The sequence below is a fragment of the Saccostrea echinata genome, unplaced genomic scaffold (assembly GCF_033153115.1).
Source record: "Saccostrea echinata isolate AGI-Se365-2 ecotype Australia unplaced genomic scaffold, CSIRO_AGI_Sech_v1 ptg000023l, whole genome shotgun sequence".
In the NCBI taxonomy this organism is placed as follows: Eukaryota; Metazoa; Mollusca; class Bivalvia; order Ostreida; family Ostreidae; genus Saccostrea; species Saccostrea echinata.
The window spans coordinates 747,501-767,249 of NW_026889772.1; the positions used below are offsets into that span (position 1 = coordinate 747,501).

Sequence of the window (19,749 nt, forward strand, 5' to 3'; positions counted from 1 at the left end):
TTGGGTGAATGGTGTTGTCATGGTTACCGGTACTAAAAATAGAAATTTCCGTGAAATACTTTCAAAACGCTACTACTCCTAGTTTTCATTTGATTTCAATATAACTTGTCACAAAAGTAGACTACATTAAGATACATAATTCTATTTATTGTTGCATGTTGCAATGTTTCAAATCCAAGTGCTACTTTTCTTTTGTTATACAAACAGACCAGTAGAGCTACAGTCTCATCAGAGACTTCTGGTTTTTGTATCCATATGATCCTTTGTATTTTATTCTGTGTTTACAGCCAGAACATAAAATCCAGTCCTCAGATGGTCCCTTACAGCTGTCCCTACAACTTGTGCCAAAGATGTTGGAGCCCTTGGTGAAGGAGTGGGTACCAGAGGCCTATGTGGTGTCATTTAAGGTACATAAAATCCTTCAAGATAGAAGATGAACCATTTTAAATCCAAGGGGTTGTATATAATGTATTTGGTATCATTTAAAATACGCATTAAAATATTTTCATTCATACAAGTTAATGAAGTACATGTATTTCTGTGCTACAATTCATAGATGTCACATTAAACAAATACTTCTGAAGTTTTAAGGAGGTTCTAAATGAGAACAAACCTAAAAAGTGGACAACATGGCCATTTTCTGATAACCTGGTTGTTGGACTCAATATACTATAATCAATACTTATATTTTTTTCAGCTTGAAACGAACAAGGACATTTTGGTCTCCAAATCTCTTCAGGCCCTAGACAAATATCAGCACCAGGTAATTATGTAACTAGTCATCAACTGGAGATAATTATATAACTTAGACATCAGCACCTGGTAATTTTGTAACATAGCCTCTAATCAGCTCCAGGTAATTATGTAACCCAGACAAATATCAGCTCCAGATAACCACGTATCCTATACAAATATCAGTCTGAAATAATTATGTTACTAGGCAAATATCAGCACCAGGAAATTATATCATATAAATACATGTAATTATCAGCTCTGGGTAATTATGTAATGGACAAATATCAGCTAGAGGTAATTATGTAACCTAGAAATAAGTACCAGGGTCCAGGTAGTTGTGCAAACTAGACAAACATCAGCACCAAGTTACTATGTAATCCAAAAAAAACCTCCAAGTACACCAGCTAAGTATGTAACCTAGACAAATATCACACTATGTAATAACGTAACATAGACAAATATCAACGTCAGGTCAGTATGTAACTTAGACAATATTAGCACCAGGTAATTATGTAACTTACACAAATATCAACACCAGGTAATTATGTTACCTAAAAAAATCAACACCAGATAATTATGTAACCTAGACATATATCAGCACAAGGTAATTAAGTAATGTAGATGTATATTGACACCAGAAAATTGTGCTACCTTAATTTATTACATGTACTAAGTAATAAGCTCTAATGGTCAGAGACCAGAAGAGCTTATGCGATAGTAAGGTGTCCGTCTGTGTATCGGTTTTTGATTTCATTGAACGGTGTTGCCAAGGTTACTAAAAATATAAATTTCTTTGAAAAACTTTCAAAACGCTACTCCTCCAACAGTTTTGATCTGATTTCAGTATAACTTGGCACACAAGTAAACTATACTAAGATTCATAATTCTGTGTATTGATTTTGATTTCAATGAATGGTGTTGCCATGGTTACTAAAAATAGAATTTTCTATGAAATACTTTCAAAACGCTACTCCTCCTACAGTTTTGTTCCGATTTCAGTATTACTTGGCAAACAAGTAGACTACATTAAGATACATAATTCTTTACATTGATTTTTGATTTCTTTGTTGAGCAAAGAGCGTATTGCAAAATTCGCTCATTGCTTGGCTTTACGGCAACAGAAATAAAAGCTGTTCAAAATACGATAGCTGATGATGCTAGATATACAGTTGAGGAAATAGCAGACTTAACTAACATTAATTTTAAAGGAAAACTTAAAGCTTAGGAAAGTCTGTGCTAGATGAATGCCGCATCTTCTCACGAAAGAGCAAAAGCGCATCTGGGTAGAAATAGCTTCACAGTTACTAACAATTTATGAAGACTGTGACCAAAGGCGAATAAATGAGATTGTAACTGGTGATGAAACATGGATATATTTTTTTGAACCGGAAACTAAGCTCAATAATAAAGTTTGGATTGGTGAAAATGATACAAGGCCTCAAATTGCAAGCAGAAACTGGTCTGTCCAGAGAGTAATGTACTCCTTATTTTTTTATTCTAAAGGTATTACTTGGCAAACAAGTAGACTACATTAAGATACATAATTCTTTACATTGATTTTTGATTTCGTTTAACGTTGTTGCCATAGTAACTAAAAATAGAAATTTCCTTGAAATACCCGGTACCTTCAAAATGCTACTCCTCCTACAGTTTTGGTCTGATTTTTGTACGAGGGGCATTTCAAAAGCTCTGGCAACTGGTATACAAAATTTTAACTACGTTACGGATTAAAATGACTCTGATACCACTGTAAAGCTTAGGCAAATATGCATTAGTGGTAATGTCATTTTACATTCAAAATGACGTATAGGTCTGCTAAAATGACGTCATAATTAGGTATACTCTGTATACTGGGCGTAAATATGACTGATAAGGAGAACAATTTTTTTGTTGAGCAAAGAGCGTATTGCAAAATTCGCTCATTGCTTGGCTTTACGGCAACAGAAATAGAAGCTGATTTAGATGTAGTATATGGATTGCATGCTCTTTCATATTGAGAATTAGCAAGATGGGTAGTTCAATTTAAAGAGGGTAGAAAATCAATTGAAGATGACCCCCGTTCCGGGCGTCCAGTTTGTGCATCTGGCAAAAAAGAAATCGTCGCTGTTCAAAATACGATAGCTGATGATGCTAGATATACAGTTGAGGAAATAGCAGACTTAACTAACATTAATTTTAAAGGAAAACTTAAAGCTTAGGAAAGTCTGTGCTAGATGAATGCCGCATCTTCTCACGGAAGAGCAAAAGCGCATCTGGGTAGAAATGGCTTCACAGTTACTAACAATTTATGAAGATTGTGACCAAAGGCGAATAAATGAGATTGTAACTGGTGATGAAACATGGATATATTATTTTGAACCGGAAACTAAGCTCAATAATAAAGTTTGGATTGGTGAAAATGATACAAGGCCTCAAATTGCAAGCAGAAACCGGTCTGTCCAGAGAGTAATGTACGCCTTATTTTTTGATTCTAAAGGCACTGTTGCTCAAGTTCTGGTTCCAGAACACAGCAGTGTTACTGGTCAATTTTATGCAGAGAATGTCTTGTCTCAGGTTGTAGAGCACTATAAAACGACCCGACCAACAACCAGTACTAGAGGAATAAAGCTCCTTCATGACAACGCACCTGCCCATAGATCAGAGGTAGTAACCAGATATTTAAAGGAAAATGGTATTGCCATTTTACCACATCCACCCTACAGTCCTGACCTAGCTCCATGGGATTTTTGGTTGAATGCTGTTATCAAAGAAGCCCTCCGAGGATGGCGATTTGAAAGTCGTCATGCAGTCGGAAGTGCCGTATTCCAGTGTATGAAGCGTATACCAAAAGAGGACTATAGGGCAGCATTTTCCACGTGGATTTCAAGACTGAAAAAGTGTGTCCAGGTCAACGGAGACTTTTTGAGGGATTGATATAATTTAATTTATGATAATGACACTCATTAATTTACCGCACACCAGTTGCCAGAACTTTTGAAATGCCCCTTGTATAACTTAGCACACAAGTAAATTACACTAAGATACATAATTCTCTGTACCAGTTTTGGATTTTGATGAACGGTGTTGCCATGGTTACTAAAAATAGAAATTTTCTTGAAATACTTTCAAAACGCTACTCCTCCTACACTTTTTGTCTGATTTCAGTATAACGTGGCATACAAGTAGACTACACTTAGATACATAATTGATGTTTTTTTTTTTATTTTGTTGAATGATGTTGCCATGGTTACTTAAATCAAAATTTCTGTAAAATTGTTTTAAAAGGCTACTCCTCCTACAGTTTTAGTCTGATTGCAATAAATCTTGCCACAATAAGAGACTAAACCAAGGATCATTATTCTATTTATTGCTGTTGCATCAAGTCCAAGTGCTACTTTTATCTTCCTTTATAAGTACAACCAGTAGAGCTACAGTCTCGTCAGAGACTTCTGGTTATATTTTATGTTGGAGATAGAAATTATATTTTTTGTAGTTGGTTGTGGCCAATCTGTTGGAAACAAGGAAAAAGGAGGTCAAACTTGTTACCAGGGATACCTGTCTGGACATTACCATGACAACCGATGAACTCTCTCAAGGTCAAGAGATTGAGGAAAAAATTGTGAAGGAACTTAAAAGTCTTCATTCAGCATTCTGTTCTCTTGATGGACAGACTTAATGAGAAAATTTAATAGAACATATTTATTTCAATTGGTTGTATAGTGTGGATGTTAAGCTCATTCAAATGATTTAGCTTTATTGAGCTTTTTCAGATCTGTATGACACAAGTTCTAAACAATTTCAATAGAAGAGACTTAATTGAAAGTCAATTTTATAGGCTCATTTAAATTCCTCCTAATATCATGTCAGAAATTTTAACATTTTCCTTAGAAACTGCATTTTTATCAACCTTGCTAACAGATTCAGCTGTATATCAGGTATTTACATCTATGCATGACAGACATGTCTTGGATTCCTGTAAATACTGCAACATTTTGTCTCTATTAAGTTTAAGATTTGGTCAGCCTATATAGAAAATGATTTACTCCTTTTGTTGTAAAATATGTGGGATATTTTGACGTTGATGTGCAGCACCAGGATCCAAGATGAATGTTGATAATTTGTTAAAATGTGTACTGAAGTACCACTAATGATCTGTCCATAAAGGTAGTACTTTTGTTTTATATTGTACTGAAATTACATTAATTAATGAGCAAACCTGTCTATAAGCTAAGGCAGTACTCTTGTTTTATATTGTACTGAAATGAAGACAACTGAACTTGAAGTATATTAAATCAGTATTTATAGATAAGATTTATTTCATGCACTGCAGTTACTAGAAAAACAATAAGGTTTTATGTTTTATTTCATGTCTTCTTTGCATTTCAGTATACATTGTTACTTAAGGTGTCTTTCGAAAAGAAGTCAACTCTGAAATCTTGTGCAAATGTTCAAAGGTTTTCATAATTTTTTTTTAAAAGATATTTCATTTTCTTTTAGTCTAATTGAAAGGTTACAATACTACATCCTATTGCACATTAAAACGGTAAAATTCATCCTCCTCAGAATGAAAGTAATTAAGTCACTGTAAGTTAAAATCAAACTGTTCAAATTTATTTCTGAATTCCTCGGCATGAATTTCCTCTTCTTCGCGGCGAAGTTTACACACTTTCCAGTCAACTCTCTCTGGCATGTTCAACAGATGGACGCTGGCCAATACCTCTCTTAAATTAAAAATTAACATTAACTGATGGACACTGTTCAATACCTCTCTAATGACATATCAGCTGTTTTAGGCAATACACACAGTTTAGAAAATGACACATTGATATGGTCTAAATAAGTATTACATTTTAAAGTAAAATATTCGTTTAACCAGTACAAGTTTAATATATGTTTCTGATTTGAATCTTTACCTAATGTTCATGATTTATTGGACAGTGATGAGCATGGCATTTCTTTAAATCTCGGCAATGAATGTAGAAGAATTGACAATGACGGATGCCAGCTAATACCTCTCTGAATTGAAAATTACCAATAGCATACAGATGGCTTGATTAAGGAAGCTCTAAACATTGCTCACCAAAGAATTCTAATTCATTTGAGGAACAAAGGAATAAGTGGAAATCTACAGCAAATAACTCAATTTGAAATAGATTAAAGTATTCTTAACATTACAGACCAAAATAAAGTAATTAAAAACATTATTTGCATGTATTCTCCCAATGTAAAGTAGGTAACAGTGATTTAATGTTCACTTGTACTTCACTGTCTCTGAGCATTTTTCCTGGAGGAATATGGCATGTACCCTATGTTGAAAATGAAGTAGATAAACTCAATATGTATACCTTTATATATGGTATTACAATTTTCTCAAAGTCTAAAAATCATTTTTCATTAGTGTTTAGAGCTTCCTTAAGTAAGCAAATGCATTGTTATTTAAAATTTTGTAGCCTTCATAAATATAAAATCTGAAAGGCTTCAATGGCATCACACATGAAAAACAATATCAAAAGTTCTGATGAATTAAATATAATGTTATATATTGTTAACAAAATATCACATTTATTGTGGGGCCTTAAGCCATGGTCGGAATTGAACTGGGTCCAAATTAACCAGACACTGTCAATAGTAAACAAAAAGGGTCACCTGCTCATGATGTTTAATAAAATTAACTTCTCTCTTTTCAATCAATTGAATTTCGAAGACTTTCCTTTAATCCGTTAATATTATTCTATTTGGCAATGTCTAAGAATCGCTTTTTTTTTGTTTTCTCTGCTAATGATAGTACCTTAGTCACAGGCACTTGTTTCGTATACGGGGCACCCCTACTTATTTTTACCACAAGGTACCTAACTCGATTTCAAGCACCCCCACTTCAAGCTTGTATTTTGTTCATATATCAATCATTAACCTACTTTAAAATCATATCGCTCGCTTCTCGAGACTTTTTTCTTGTCAAATAAATCCTTTCAGACATCTCTGGTTGAGCCTTTTTATTGTAAACCACTCATTTATTCCTCGCAAGTTACCTCGATACATATTAAGACTTTAGATGGGATACAACTTCTGGTTGGGGTTATAAATGAAGGAAGAAAAGAAAAAAGTCTCTTGAAGCAAACGATATAATTTTGAAGTAGGTTAATGATTGATATATGAACAAAATACGAGCTTGAAGCGGGGGTGCCTGAAATCGAGTTAGGTACCTTGTGGTAAAAATAAGTAGGGGTGCCCCGTATACGAAACAAGTGCCTGTGACCTTAGCTATAGTTTACAATCCGGCTTTGTATATGGTATACTAAAACCCTGCAATGTAGGTCACTTCTTTGATTTTACAATAAAAATTGGTTGTAAAATTACAAAGGTAAAGATTGGTCTTTAAATTTCAATGTGTCTAACCTTCCAGTTACTGTATGCCTATTCCAGAATTTTTTTTTATTATTTTAACGCATTGCTGATTATTTTCTTTTTTCTTGATCATCCATCCAAAATTATTCACGTAATTCGATGCATCACTATATTAGACATTCATCCGCAGCAACCATCAATGTACCGTGGTCCTCACTTGTTCTTTTGTTAAACACGGTATCTGTGTATTGGTGTAGATATACTAAAGCAATTTTAACATTAAATTAATGTGACCATTTTAAAAAGAAATTAATGGGTACTATTTTCATTTGTGGGTGCATCGACTGACACCAATTCCAGTAGATCATCTTCCTTAGTACGGCTTTTGAGCTCCACATAAAAAAAATGGCCTGTTTAAGTATTTTACCTCGAGAGACCCTTACCTGCCAAACTGGAGTGGGAAATTTTTTGAAATCCGATGTAAAAGTTTTTCTCCTGTTGGAAGTTCTGTGTAAAAGTAGGGAGCACCTACTGGAACAATCTGAAACAAACAATAAATAGGAGTAATGATTTATAGAGTAATATCTGTGTAAAGTCACAGTGTTTGGGAGTATATCTGTCTTAGGCCAGAGTGTTTGGGAGTGTACCTGTCTTAAGTCAGTGTTTGGGAGTATATTTGTCTTAGGTGGCAGTGTTTGGGAGTATATTTGTCTTAGGTGGCAGTGTTTGGAAGTATATCTGTTTTGGGTCAGATTGTTGAGGAGAATATCTGTTTTTAGGTCAGAGTGTTGAAGAGTACCTGTTTTAGGTCAGAGCGTTGAAGAGTATATCTGTTTTAGGTCGGAGTGTTGAGGAGAATATCTGTTTTAGGTATCAGAGTGTTGAGGAGTATATCTGATTTAGGTCAGAGTGTTGAGGAGTATATCTGATTTAGGTCAGAGTGTTGAGGAGTGTATCTGTTTTAGGTCAGAGTGTTGAGGAGTATCTGTTTTAGGTCAGAGTGTTGAGGAGTATATCTGATTTAGGTCAGAGTGTTGAGTATACCTGTTTTAGGTCAGTGTGTTGAAGAGTATATCTGTTTTAGGTCAGAGCATTGAAGAGTATATCTGTTTTAGGTCAGAGAGTTGAGGGGTGTACCTGTTTAAGCTAAAAGATTTTAGAAACACAGCCAAATCTTGTTATCTTGAACTGGATGGGACCAAGAAAACACTTGGAGATATCTTAGGGTTTGAGGGTAAAATACTGAAAGAATAAGTGGTTGGGGACTTACAAATCACTTCAACATATTCATGATATTCAAATTATTGTTGTTCAAGATACCAAAGTTCAAGGTCTGTTTTGGAAGTATAACTGTTTTATTTCAGAATGTTTTGGACACTGTTCATAGCTGTGATGGTTTTCTGGCTGGTGAACTCTGTGTAGGTGGCAGCATCATGAAACATTCTTAAGAAAAGCATTCAGGACAAAGGGTCTCTTTGTAGATTACCTGTTTTAGTTCAGTGTTTGGGAATATACCTGTTTTAGTTCAGTGTTTAATTGATTGATTTATTGTATGTTGTGTAACATCCCATTCGAGAAGGGCTTCAAATTTAGACCTATACTCGGCACTCAGGGCCACTGAGCAGTGAGGGTTCTTTATCATGCCAACCGTGACCACAGATTTAAAGGTCACATCCAAAAGACCCCTGACTTTCACTTCTAGTGGCTGGCGCTTGTCGAAGGAACAGTCCCTACCTATGTTTACTTCAGGTTTGACGAGGCGCAGCCAATGAGAATTGAACCCCGGGGCTCCTGATCACAAAGCGAGCATCCTAAATCTAGTCTACCTTGACCAGTAGTTCTGTGTTTGGGACTATACCTGTTTTAATTCAGTGTTTGAGAAAATACCTGATTCAGTTTTTAGTGTTTGGGAATATACCTGTTTTAGTTTTTAGTGTTTTGGACTATACCTGTTTTAGTTCATGTTTGGGAATATACACGTTTTAAGGTCGGTGTTTGGGAATATACTTGTTTTAGTTTAGTGTTTGGGAATATACCTGTTTTATTTTAGTATTTGGGAATATTCCTGGTTTAGGTTAGTGTTTGGGAATATACATGTATTTTGGACTATACCTGTTTTTCAATGTTAAACAAAGTGTTTGGGAATACTGTAGAAGCACAAATTTAATTAATTTGTCCTCTAAAAAGGGTTCGTGGGTATTTAATTTCGATGTTTCAAAAGTAATCCTATTTAATATGTAGTCATATAAAAATTTTGTGTGGGATTTAATTTTGGGAATAATTGTTAACAATGAAATAAACGAAATTTAATCCCCAACGAATATTTCTGCTTTTACAGTATACCTGTTTAAGATCAGAATGTTTGGGAATTTCATCAAGGTTGATTGACTCTGACTCAGCACACTCCATGAAACTTTCCTTGGCTTCTTGTTTAAGGTAATCAGGAAAGGGAACAGCCTGTAAAATTATGACAGAATTCTATTACCCTAGTATCTTAAAGTAAACAACTACATTCTCCAATCTGAGAAGGGTAAACGGCATTATTCATCCTTCTGCAAGAAGAAGTAAGTTAATTGAAAGAAAATGAAGTATTCCAATTAAAAAGACATACAGTTAAACCTCGTTATCTCAAATTCCATGGGACCAAGAAAAAAAACTCAGAGATATCCAATAATTCAAAATATTTAAGGTAAAATTCATTGAGCAAGGGGTTGGGACTTCGAATTCACTTCAACAAATTCATGGTGTTTAAATATCGAAATTCGGCTGTATTACAATAAAATAAAATACAGTTGAACTTTCGTAGCTTAAACACCAATATCTCAAATACCATGGATATGTCAAAATGATTTGGAAGTCCCAACCACTTATTCTTTAAGTATTTGACACTCGATATCTCAATTCCTTGCATTTGGATATCGAGAAGTTTTTTCTCAGTCCCATCGAGTTTGAGATAACAAGATTTGACTGGATATGAAAATAATGCAATATTGAGAATTCTAATGTGCCTCTAGCTTATTAATTGTACATCTGCATATATTAACAAATCTACTGCTTACATGTATGTGAGAAGAAATTCATATGTACAAACTAAACAAAAACTTAAAGACTACCTGAATCTGCAAATGTTGTGTCTTGTAGTTTCTTTCAAAAAAGATGACACTTCTGTTGGTCTGTTTGTAAAACTTGGCTAGTGCTTTTTTGTACCAGAATATGACTTAAGGAAAATATCGGCTCTGATACAACATTCAGAATTATATTTGGTAAAGAAGCCATCATAAAAGAAACCACGGGCCACAACATTCAACCCTCGTTTCTTTCTCCTCTGGGACAAATGAGAACAAGAGCCCTGATTGTGGCTCTGAACATAAATCATATATTCTCAAAAATTTTGATGTACTCACTACTGTGCAAGGGTTGTCCGGTAAAATCATGGACAAGTTGTTTAGAGTGAAAAATAATCATCACTGCATTCTAAAATTTTCAGTACTCTTTAGTACATTTTTCATCAATATACATAGTAAATTTCACATGTATATGCTCAAATAAATAAAATATGAGATTTTATATTATGTGTGATATCACCTTACGATTGTGCCTTGGATTGTGAACAGGATAATTTTAACCCCAACGTATCTATTTAAAACTTCCATTTTGAAATAATTCTCCTGCATTCTCTAATTGCCGTGTGCCATAGGACCATACCCTGTGCACATTCAAGCATAATGAAACCTTTATTTTTGTCTATATTTTATCAAAACAATTAAGATGCACTTAAATATGATAAACATTTGATGAAAATTCTAGCTTAGTGTGCCCCTTATTTTTCGATAAAAACATTTTGTACATGATTTTACCAGATAACCCTCATATAGTTAAAATTGATGTCAAGATTAAACATAGGTAATCAGAGATAACAGAGCTCACCTCAACGAATGTTGTCTTTAAGTAAGGCAAAGTCCCACACTAAACTAATAATCTAGGAGTGTGCATCCCTAGATGCAACATTTATGCAATTTTGGTCTGATAGGGCTTGCAGTTACTTGGGAATAGACTTATCTGAAAACTTAAAACTAGTCACTCATTCAGAAAATGTAAGTCAAATCCAGCATCCGAAGCAAGTTTTGAGATTGTTCGTCCCTTGATGCGTCATCCATGCAAGTTTGGTTCAGATAGGCCTTATAGTTACTTGGAAATGACATCTGTTCCAAAAACTTCAATCTGGTTACTCATCCAAAAAATGTAGGTCAGATCCAGCATCCGAAGCAAGTCCAGTAGTGTGAATCCTTAGATGTATCATCCATGCAAGTTTGGTCAATATAGGGCTTATCGTTACTTGGAAATGAGATCTACTCCAAAAACTTCAACCTGGTTACTCATCCAGAAAATGTAGGTCAGATCCAGCATCCGAAGCAAGTCCAGTAGTGTGAATCCTTTGATGTATCATCCATGCAAGTTTGGTCAATATAGGGCTTATAGTTACTTGGAAATGAGATCTACTCCAAAAACTTCAACCTGGTTACTCATCCAGAAAATGTAGGTCAGATCCAGCATCCGAAGCAAGTCCAGTAGTGTACATCCTTATATGTATCATTCGTGCAAGTTTGGTCAATATAGGGTTTATAGATACTTGGAAATGACATCTGCTCCAAAAACTTTAACCTGGTCACTCATCCGGAAAATATAGGTCAGATTTAGCATCTGAAGCAAGTCCAGTAGTGTGCATCCTTAAATGTATCATCCATGCAAGTTTGGTCAATATAGGGCTTTTAGTTACTTGGAAATGAGATCTGCTCCAAAAACCTTAACCTGGTCACTCATCCGGAAAATATATGTCAGATCCAGCATCCGAAGCAAGTCCAGTAGTGTGCATCCTTAGATGTATCATCCATGCAAGTTTGGTCAATATAGGGCTTATAGTTACTTGGAAATGAGATCTACTCCAAAAACCTTAACCTAGTCACTCATCCGGAAAATGTAGGTCAGCGAAGCAAGTTCAGTAGTGTGCATCCTTAGATGTATCATCCATGCAAGTTTGGTCAATATAGGGCTTATAGTTACTTGGAAATGAGACCTGCTCCAAAATCTTTAACCTGCTCCAAAAACTTTAACCTGCTCCAAAATATTAACCTGGTCATTCTTTAGCTGAAATTGCAGCATCTGAAACCTTGACTGGTACAATGAAACACACTAGAAGCATCCTCCATGCATCTCTGACTAATATAGGCCATAGAAGTACTTGAAAAGAAAACTGCTCCAAAAACCTTAACCTGGGATGCCGACGCTGAGGGTATTTCATAAGCTCCCCCAACTTCGTTGAGGTGAGCTAAAAATGGATATTCTTTAGAGTCACTGATTTTGAAGTAAAATTACCCATTCTACTTTCACTTTAACCTAGCAGGCGTTAACTAAAGGATACTTGTCTATTTCTTCTCGGACATCATCTGGAGCCAGAACCATGGATTGATGATGACCAATGGGCAGAATTAGGGTGTGGTCTTGAACTAAACCCCCCTTAGCCAAGGCCAAGTAGCACTGTAACAAAAAGAAATAAAGTGTTCGTAAAATTGTAGTAGATAATGAGATGTTTACGAAGAAACAAAGTGTAGTTAATATTGTAACAAGAGTATAACAGTACACTGCTTTAAATAAAAAAGAGACATTCATTCCAATTTTTCATACCAATGAGCTACAGATCTGCAGGTATCAAAAGAGTCATTTACAAAGAAACAATGTGCAAGTTAAACTGTAACAGAAGTGATTTTTCCATTGAGACAGAGTGAAGGTAAAATCTGTAACAAGATGTTCAAATTTAATTCTGCTTTAGTTTAACTAACACAGTAACAAACCAAATGTCTATAAGGGAATCACATAAAGTAACAACTTCATTGTTACAAGAGATGATTACCTTACAAATAAACTAACTGTAGGTATAACCACAATAAAAATGCTTTAAGCTAGGAGTACATTTACAATGAAGTACAGTTACATTACAAAGTAAAGGCTGTACAGAAACTGTAGATCATTATCTATCCCAGTCTTACCTCTGTTCCCACACTGACAACTAAATGTTTCTCCACCTCTGGGGACCCCAGACAGAACCAACAGGGCCCTGAAGGGCGGGCTGTAAAGTATTATATATCTGGCTGTAAAACAAAACTTCTACAGTAGCACATTTTGATTCAAAGGACAATAATCTGCATGTTAAACTGAAACTAATTTCTACCATGTGACAGAAAGCATAAACAAGGGGATTCTGTGGTTCCGACACTTCATTTATCCAGAAAAAATGGTTATGAAAAGGTATCCATACTGATTAAGCACATTACATGCTTGGAAAGGAGTAAAAAATAGGAACATATACATAACATTTACATGGCTTGTTTGTTGCCTACATGATACACATGTACATGTATACATGATATACAAGACGTCTACATGATACACATGTATACATGATATACAAGATGTCTACATGATATGCATGTATACATGATATACAAGATGTCTACATGATACACATGTATACATGATATACAAGATGTCTACAGGATACACATGTATATATGACATACAAGATGCAGTGTATATGTACTATGATGTTTTTGAGGTTGACTGAGAATAATTCAAACTGGAATCTTACGATGTTTTTTATGAGATCCTGGTTCCAGTTTTTCTTCCCTCGGCCTTTTTTTCCCTTTATCTGAGGATTTTGTATCACCAAAGAAAAACTGTTGTGTTGATTCCTCCTATAAAAACAGAAACGCGGAACATTGCATCATCTAACCAAAAACACCAACAATCATTGTAACACAAAGAGCTTAATATAGAATGATGATAGCATCATCTACTCAAAAACACAAACAATCATTGTAACCCAAAAAGTTTAAATTAGAACAATGAGTGCAATATCTACTCAAAAACACAAACATTCAGTGCATCACAGAGAGTTTAAAATAGAACAATGAGTGCAATGCAACATCCACACAAACAATGAGTGCAATATGTACACTAAAACGTGAAACAAAGATGAACATCCACAAAGAAAGACAAAACAAGAAGCGCAAACATTAATATAGAACAATGATTGGATCTTGTATATTTTGTTTGCTAAAGAATTTATGCACCAGTCATCATACAATACATACATGTATCTGAATAGCATTATCAACTGACAATATCGTGGAGTAATACAAATAGAAGCTTGGCTCCAAATGTGCTAATTCATGATTATGGCTAATCAGTCAATGAAGAAGATTGCACTAAATACTGAGTGTGCTTATTTATGTACGTTTACAGTAATCCTTATTTTGGTTTTGCTGTCTTTTCTTTTACTATTGCATGATTTTTCAGTGGACAACCTATTTAAACTAGAGTGTTCCAAGGAACACGTGTCACCTGCTTTATAGCCTCATTAATGATTACGATAAATCTAAAGGTGGTCAGTTACTGTAAACCAACTTTTATTCGCATGTGAGAAATATTTGCGAGTTTTGCGACCTACTTAAACTTGTGAATATTAATCACCGCGAACCAATTATTTTGCTTTGTATTTGTAGAGCATGTTTCCTCAGTCGCGAAAATTAATTGTCGCAGATTGATTTCAAACTGACGATTCGCAAAAAAAAAAGATGACGCGAATAATAGTTGGTTTAAAGTATTTATTTGCTACGAGCATTATCATGACTTATAATAGCAAAGAAAAAAATCCACAAATATTAAGACCAATAGAATAGCATTTATCATATATGATCCTTTTGGTATACTGATCCCATTGTATTTTCATAGTATTTAAATTTCAGTTTGTGTAGTTACTGCATAGCATACAGTTTCAAACTACAGTGTCATGAGCTCATAAACATGAAATATAAATGCTAATATCAAAACCCTGTACCACAAAATCAAAAGAGATACAATTTATATCAACCGTTTAGAGTATTTTTGCAAAGTAGGTTAAAGGTCAAGATCACATGGATTGTAACGCTGCATGTGACGTAGACCTTTAACCTACTTTTCAAAAATACTCTATCATGATTTATGTCAAATAGTGCACATGCTAAACAACATATATTTATCTCCTACATGTCAAAAGTATGCTGAACGTATATCGGCACAATGAATTACTTTGAAAAGGAGGTCAAAGGTCACGTTGAAAGGTCACAAGGTCAGTAACCATGGTATTTTACAAAAGCCAAAGTGCCAAGCAATATACGTGCAAAATATCAAATCCATATTCTTTCACAGTTCTCAAGATATAGGGTGTGACAGACGGACAGAAGACAAACAGGTAAAGTGATCCCTAAGTCTTGCTCTGAAGGCGACACAAAAATACCACTGTTGACCTTCAACCCTTTTTGTGGCCCATTGTAAGTTTTTACAGACTAAGCCAATCTTAATCTAATGTGCCTACATACACATATGTAGAACAACACTCTATACCTTTACAAGTTTTCCCAGTGATTCTTTAGGATAAGGACATTCTGTGACATCAGGGGGCTGTTTTGTTAATTCACCTTCCTCCATATTACACATCGGTGTTATATTAAAGGCATACAGATACTGAAATCAAGGACAAAAATACACTGAAATCAGCAGCTGCTATAGGGGACCTAGGTCCCTGATCCTATAGCACTGAAAAACCAGATAATATTAACTATAAACATGTATTTATGAAATAAAATATATCACAGAAAATGGAATAAAAATATATATTACTTCTAGAAAACGATGCATAAAATATGAGAGAATTATGTACCTTTTTCTTTTGAGAGGAGTTGACTTTGGCAAGGGAAATAAATCTTGTAACATGCTTCTCTTTCTCGGCCAAAACCTTGTGGTTTCTAACATTAAAGATGAGTACATAAATTAATTTGACATAAATTGATAATTAGAAATGAATACAAACTTTTAATTATCAAATGAGCAATCTCTAGACTCACCTGTAAGGCTGTCTCTCATAAAATACATCCTCACACCCACAGAAATGATATCGAGGCTTCAGCCATATGGCTAGTTGTGAAATCAGACTGGATCCACATGTCTCTGTGTCAACTTCCTGTCATAAATTAACGTTGCATTTAACTTCATAAAGAACTCAACATTGGAAATCAAAGGTTACAAAAATGCTATCAATTAGTAAAGCAAAGTATTATTCCAAAGAATATTTAATAAGACACATTAACAGTGTCCCAGCTATAAGGAAATGGAGGGGGGATGTATTTCTAAATTATTTACCACATTGGAAGCGTATTTGCTGGGATTTTTGGGCCACTGTGAAGTCAGTAAGATATCAACTCCTCGGAACTTTGTGTCACTCTCTACTGGTAACAGAAGGGTAGATACGTCCTCACTGGAGAAGTGGACCATGTCCGACCTCTCCCCCTCCACACCGCTGAGGTACGCCAGGGAGAGACCGGAACTTCCTGTAAAGGTTCCTCTCCTTCCTGTAAAACATAATAATGTCACAGAATACAAATATATCAACAGAAAAATAGATTTGTTAAAAAAGTACTTCCACCATATATGCTACATCTTGCTTAGTTGTTTACAACTTTTTCATTCATGATATCATGTTCAGTTTGACAATTCATAGATCTATACAAGTTCCTATACTGAAGACAGGTAATGCAAACATAAAAAACAATAAGTCATACCCAAATAGGTCACATTATCACACAATTCTAGGCCATCTTTGTTGTTCTGGTATACATCTGACAGAGAGGAATCACAAGGTCCCAGTATTAACGTAGGAATGGGCACTGTAACATACAATAACAGTATTACTGTAGGAATGGGCACTGTAACATACAATAATAGTATTACTGTTGGAATGGGCACTGTAACATACAATAACAGTATTACTGTAGGAATGGGCACTGTAACATATAACAGTATTACTGTAGGAATGGGCACTGTAACATACAATAATAGTATTACTGTTGGAATGGGCACTGTAACATACAATAACAGTATTATTGTAGGAATGGGCACTGTAACATATAACAGTATTACCGTAGGAATGGGCACTGTAACATACAATAGCAGTATTACTGTAGGAATGGGCATTGTAACATATAACAGTATTACTGTAGGAATGGGCACTGTAACGTATAACAGTATTACTGTAGGAATGGGCACTGTAACATACAATAACAGTATTACTGTAGGAATGGGCACTGTAACATACAATAACAGTATTAGGCCAAATAAAAAAATATGTGTGGTTCCGGTTACCCGACCGTCCCTATTTTATACCCCCGACCCTAAACTTTTTTTTGGCAATTTTCATATTTATTCTGGAATTTTCCCCAATTTCCATCAATGGCTCTGGTTTAAGTTTTAGTAATGATGGCCCCCTTGCACAACATAGTGCAAGTGTTTATTAGTGTTAAATCCAAAGCAAGCTAGCATGTAGGTGTCCCCTACCAATATTGACTAGTATATTATCACACCACATCTCAATGTCATTTGCAAAGTAGTGATAAGTATTATTTAGAAAAATTAAGAAAATCATTTTGTTAAAAAAAAAAAAAAGAAAAAAAAAAAATCTCTACCTACCTACCCTAACTTTTTTGGAGGTGTAACCGGAACCACACATATTTTTTTATTTGGCCTTACTGTAGGAATGGGCACTGTAACATATAACAGTATTACTGTAGGAATGGGCACTGTAACATACAATAACAGTATTACTGTAGGAATGGGCACTGTAACATATAACAGTATTACTGTAGGAATGGACACTGTAACATACAATAACAGTATTACTGTAGGAATGGGCACTGTAACATATAACAGTATTACTGTAGGAATGGACACTGTAACATACAATAACAGTATTACTGTAGGAATGGGCACTGTAACATACAATAACAGTATTAAGGTAGGAATGGACATTATTACCTAACCTACTATATAAATTATAATTAGGCATTTTGAACTGTTTCCTGATTCATTTTAACTTTTTTGCACATCATGAAACAGTCAAAGTTATTACCTAACCTACTATATAAATTGTAATTAGGCATTTTGAACTGTTTCCTGATTCATTTTAACTTTTTTGCACATCATGAAACAGTCAAAACTGTTTACCCAGTCACAGAATGAACTGTTGCATGGCTGAACTAATCTATTATGACGTCACAATTAGTTTCCAGTACTTTACAGCTATAATATTGAATTATGTATAAATTGAAGAATTTTCACGGCAATAAATTTGAAATTATCATTTGAAGAGTAATCCTAATACCCATATGAATATATATTCAATTTGATATCATTTGAAAGAAGAGGTCAAGAATACCTTTTCTGAGGAAAATTTTGGAAAAATGTAGAACGTGCGACTCATCGTGTTATATTCAAACCTTCAAGTCATCTTATGTCTTTTACTAAACAATACATGTATACATCAATATCTATTAGGAAATGATAACACTAAGAAATAATGCAAACTTTTGTCGATGTGTCTATATCATTACTTTAAGATATTATATAGTAGGTTAGGTAATAAAACACTTATTTCATGACAACTCGGGAAACAGTCAAACTGTTGTCCCTCGATAATGGGGAAGACCTGGGAAACTGTTGCCCTCGGCCTGCGGCCTCGGGCAACAGTTTCCCAGGTCTTCCCCATTACCTCGGGACAACAGTTTGACTGTTCCCCTCGTAGTCATGAAATAAGTGTATACTGTTTACCCGGTCACAGAATGAACTGTTGCATGGCTGAACTAATTCATCATGATGTCATAATTAATTTCCTGTACTTTACAGCAATAATATTTAATTATGTATAAATTGAAGCATTTTCATAACAATTAATTTGAAATTATCATTTGAAGAGTAATCCTGATACTCAAATAAATATATATTCAATTTAATATCATTTGAAAGAAGAGGCCAAGAACACCTTTTCTGAGGGTAATTTTTGGAAAAATGTAGGCCCCTTTCTTTGCCATTTAAAATGCCCGACTCAGCTTGTTATATTCAAACCTTTAAGTCACCTTATGTTTTTTACTAAACAATACATGTATATAGAGGATATTCAATGTTTTGTAGATGAATATGGAATTTATTTCACGAGTGGAACAGGATTTTTTGATATTTTCACGAGTGCGAAGCACGGGTGAAAATATCAAAAAATCCTGTCTCACGAGTGAAATAAATTCCATATTCATCTACAAATCATTGAATTTTCTGTTTATTACATTTTCTTTGATTTTCCCTTTGCCTCGGTCTTTTCTTAACACAGTGTCATATGCTTGACGTCATAGTTGAGCGGTTGAGACGTCATAGCTTAGCAGTTGTGTGATTGAAAACATTACATAGCATGGATTTTAGCAGCATATTTGGGAAGAAATTTGCAGTTTTAGTCTCTATCAAGATGCTTACTTATACTAGCTCTATCTTATGACAGGCCAGAAATTATTTTTTACTTACTTTGATATCCTTTCACACTGTGAGAGAATATCATTTTGGTATCCTTTCACACTGATAAAGAATATCACTTTTATTCAATAGATAAATCACAGTATTTCACTGTTGAAAATGTAATAAAGTTTAATATTTATTAGGGCATGATACATGTAACACTAAAAAATAATGCAAACTTTTGTCGATGTGTCTATATCGTTACGTTAAGAAATTATATACTAGGTTAGGTAATAAAACACTTATTTCATGACAACTCGGGAA

The 19,749-nt window shown here is 34.5% G+C and overlaps 2 protein-coding genes across 2 annotated transcripts in view; one reads left to right on the top strand and one right to left on the bottom strand.

Moving 5' to 3' along the window:
* Positions 1-5,023, top strand: part of LOC133191026 (phosphopantothenate--cysteine ligase-like) — a 17,995-nt gene extending 12,972 nt beyond the window's left edge. Inside the window, exons 5-7 of the mRNA XM_061326683.1 lie at positions 288-407; positions 698-763; positions 4,208-5,023. Coding sequence (XP_061182667.1) covers positions 288-407; positions 698-763; positions 4,208-4,390 — 369 coding nt within the window. The 3' untranslated portion in view covers positions 4,391-5,023. The remainder of the gene's footprint in view (positions 1-287; positions 408-697; positions 764-4,207) is intronic.
* Positions 4,992-19,749, bottom strand: part of LOC133191027 (CWF19-like protein 1) — a 23,901-nt gene continuing 9,143 nt past the window's right edge. The window contains exons 4-15 of the mRNA XM_061326684.1: positions 16,713-16,817; positions 16,294-16,502; positions 15,999-16,114; positions 15,815-15,899; positions 15,499-15,618; positions 13,703-13,808; positions 13,104-13,183; positions 12,479-12,594; positions 10,173-10,266; positions 9,403-9,516; positions 7,503-7,600; positions 4,992-5,435 (exon numbers count right to left, since the gene is read on the bottom strand). Coding sequence (XP_061182668.1) covers positions 5,294-5,435; positions 7,503-7,600; positions 9,403-9,516; positions 10,173-10,266; positions 12,479-12,594; positions 13,104-13,183; positions 13,703-13,808; positions 15,499-15,618; positions 15,815-15,899; positions 15,999-16,114; positions 16,294-16,502; positions 16,713-16,817 — 1,385 coding nt within the window. The 3' untranslated portion in view covers positions 4,992-5,293. The remainder of the gene's footprint in view (positions 5,436-7,502; positions 7,601-9,402; positions 9,517-10,172; positions 10,267-12,478; positions 12,595-13,103; positions 13,184-13,702; positions 13,809-15,498; positions 15,619-15,814; positions 15,900-15,998; positions 16,115-16,293; positions 16,503-16,712; positions 16,818-19,749) is intronic.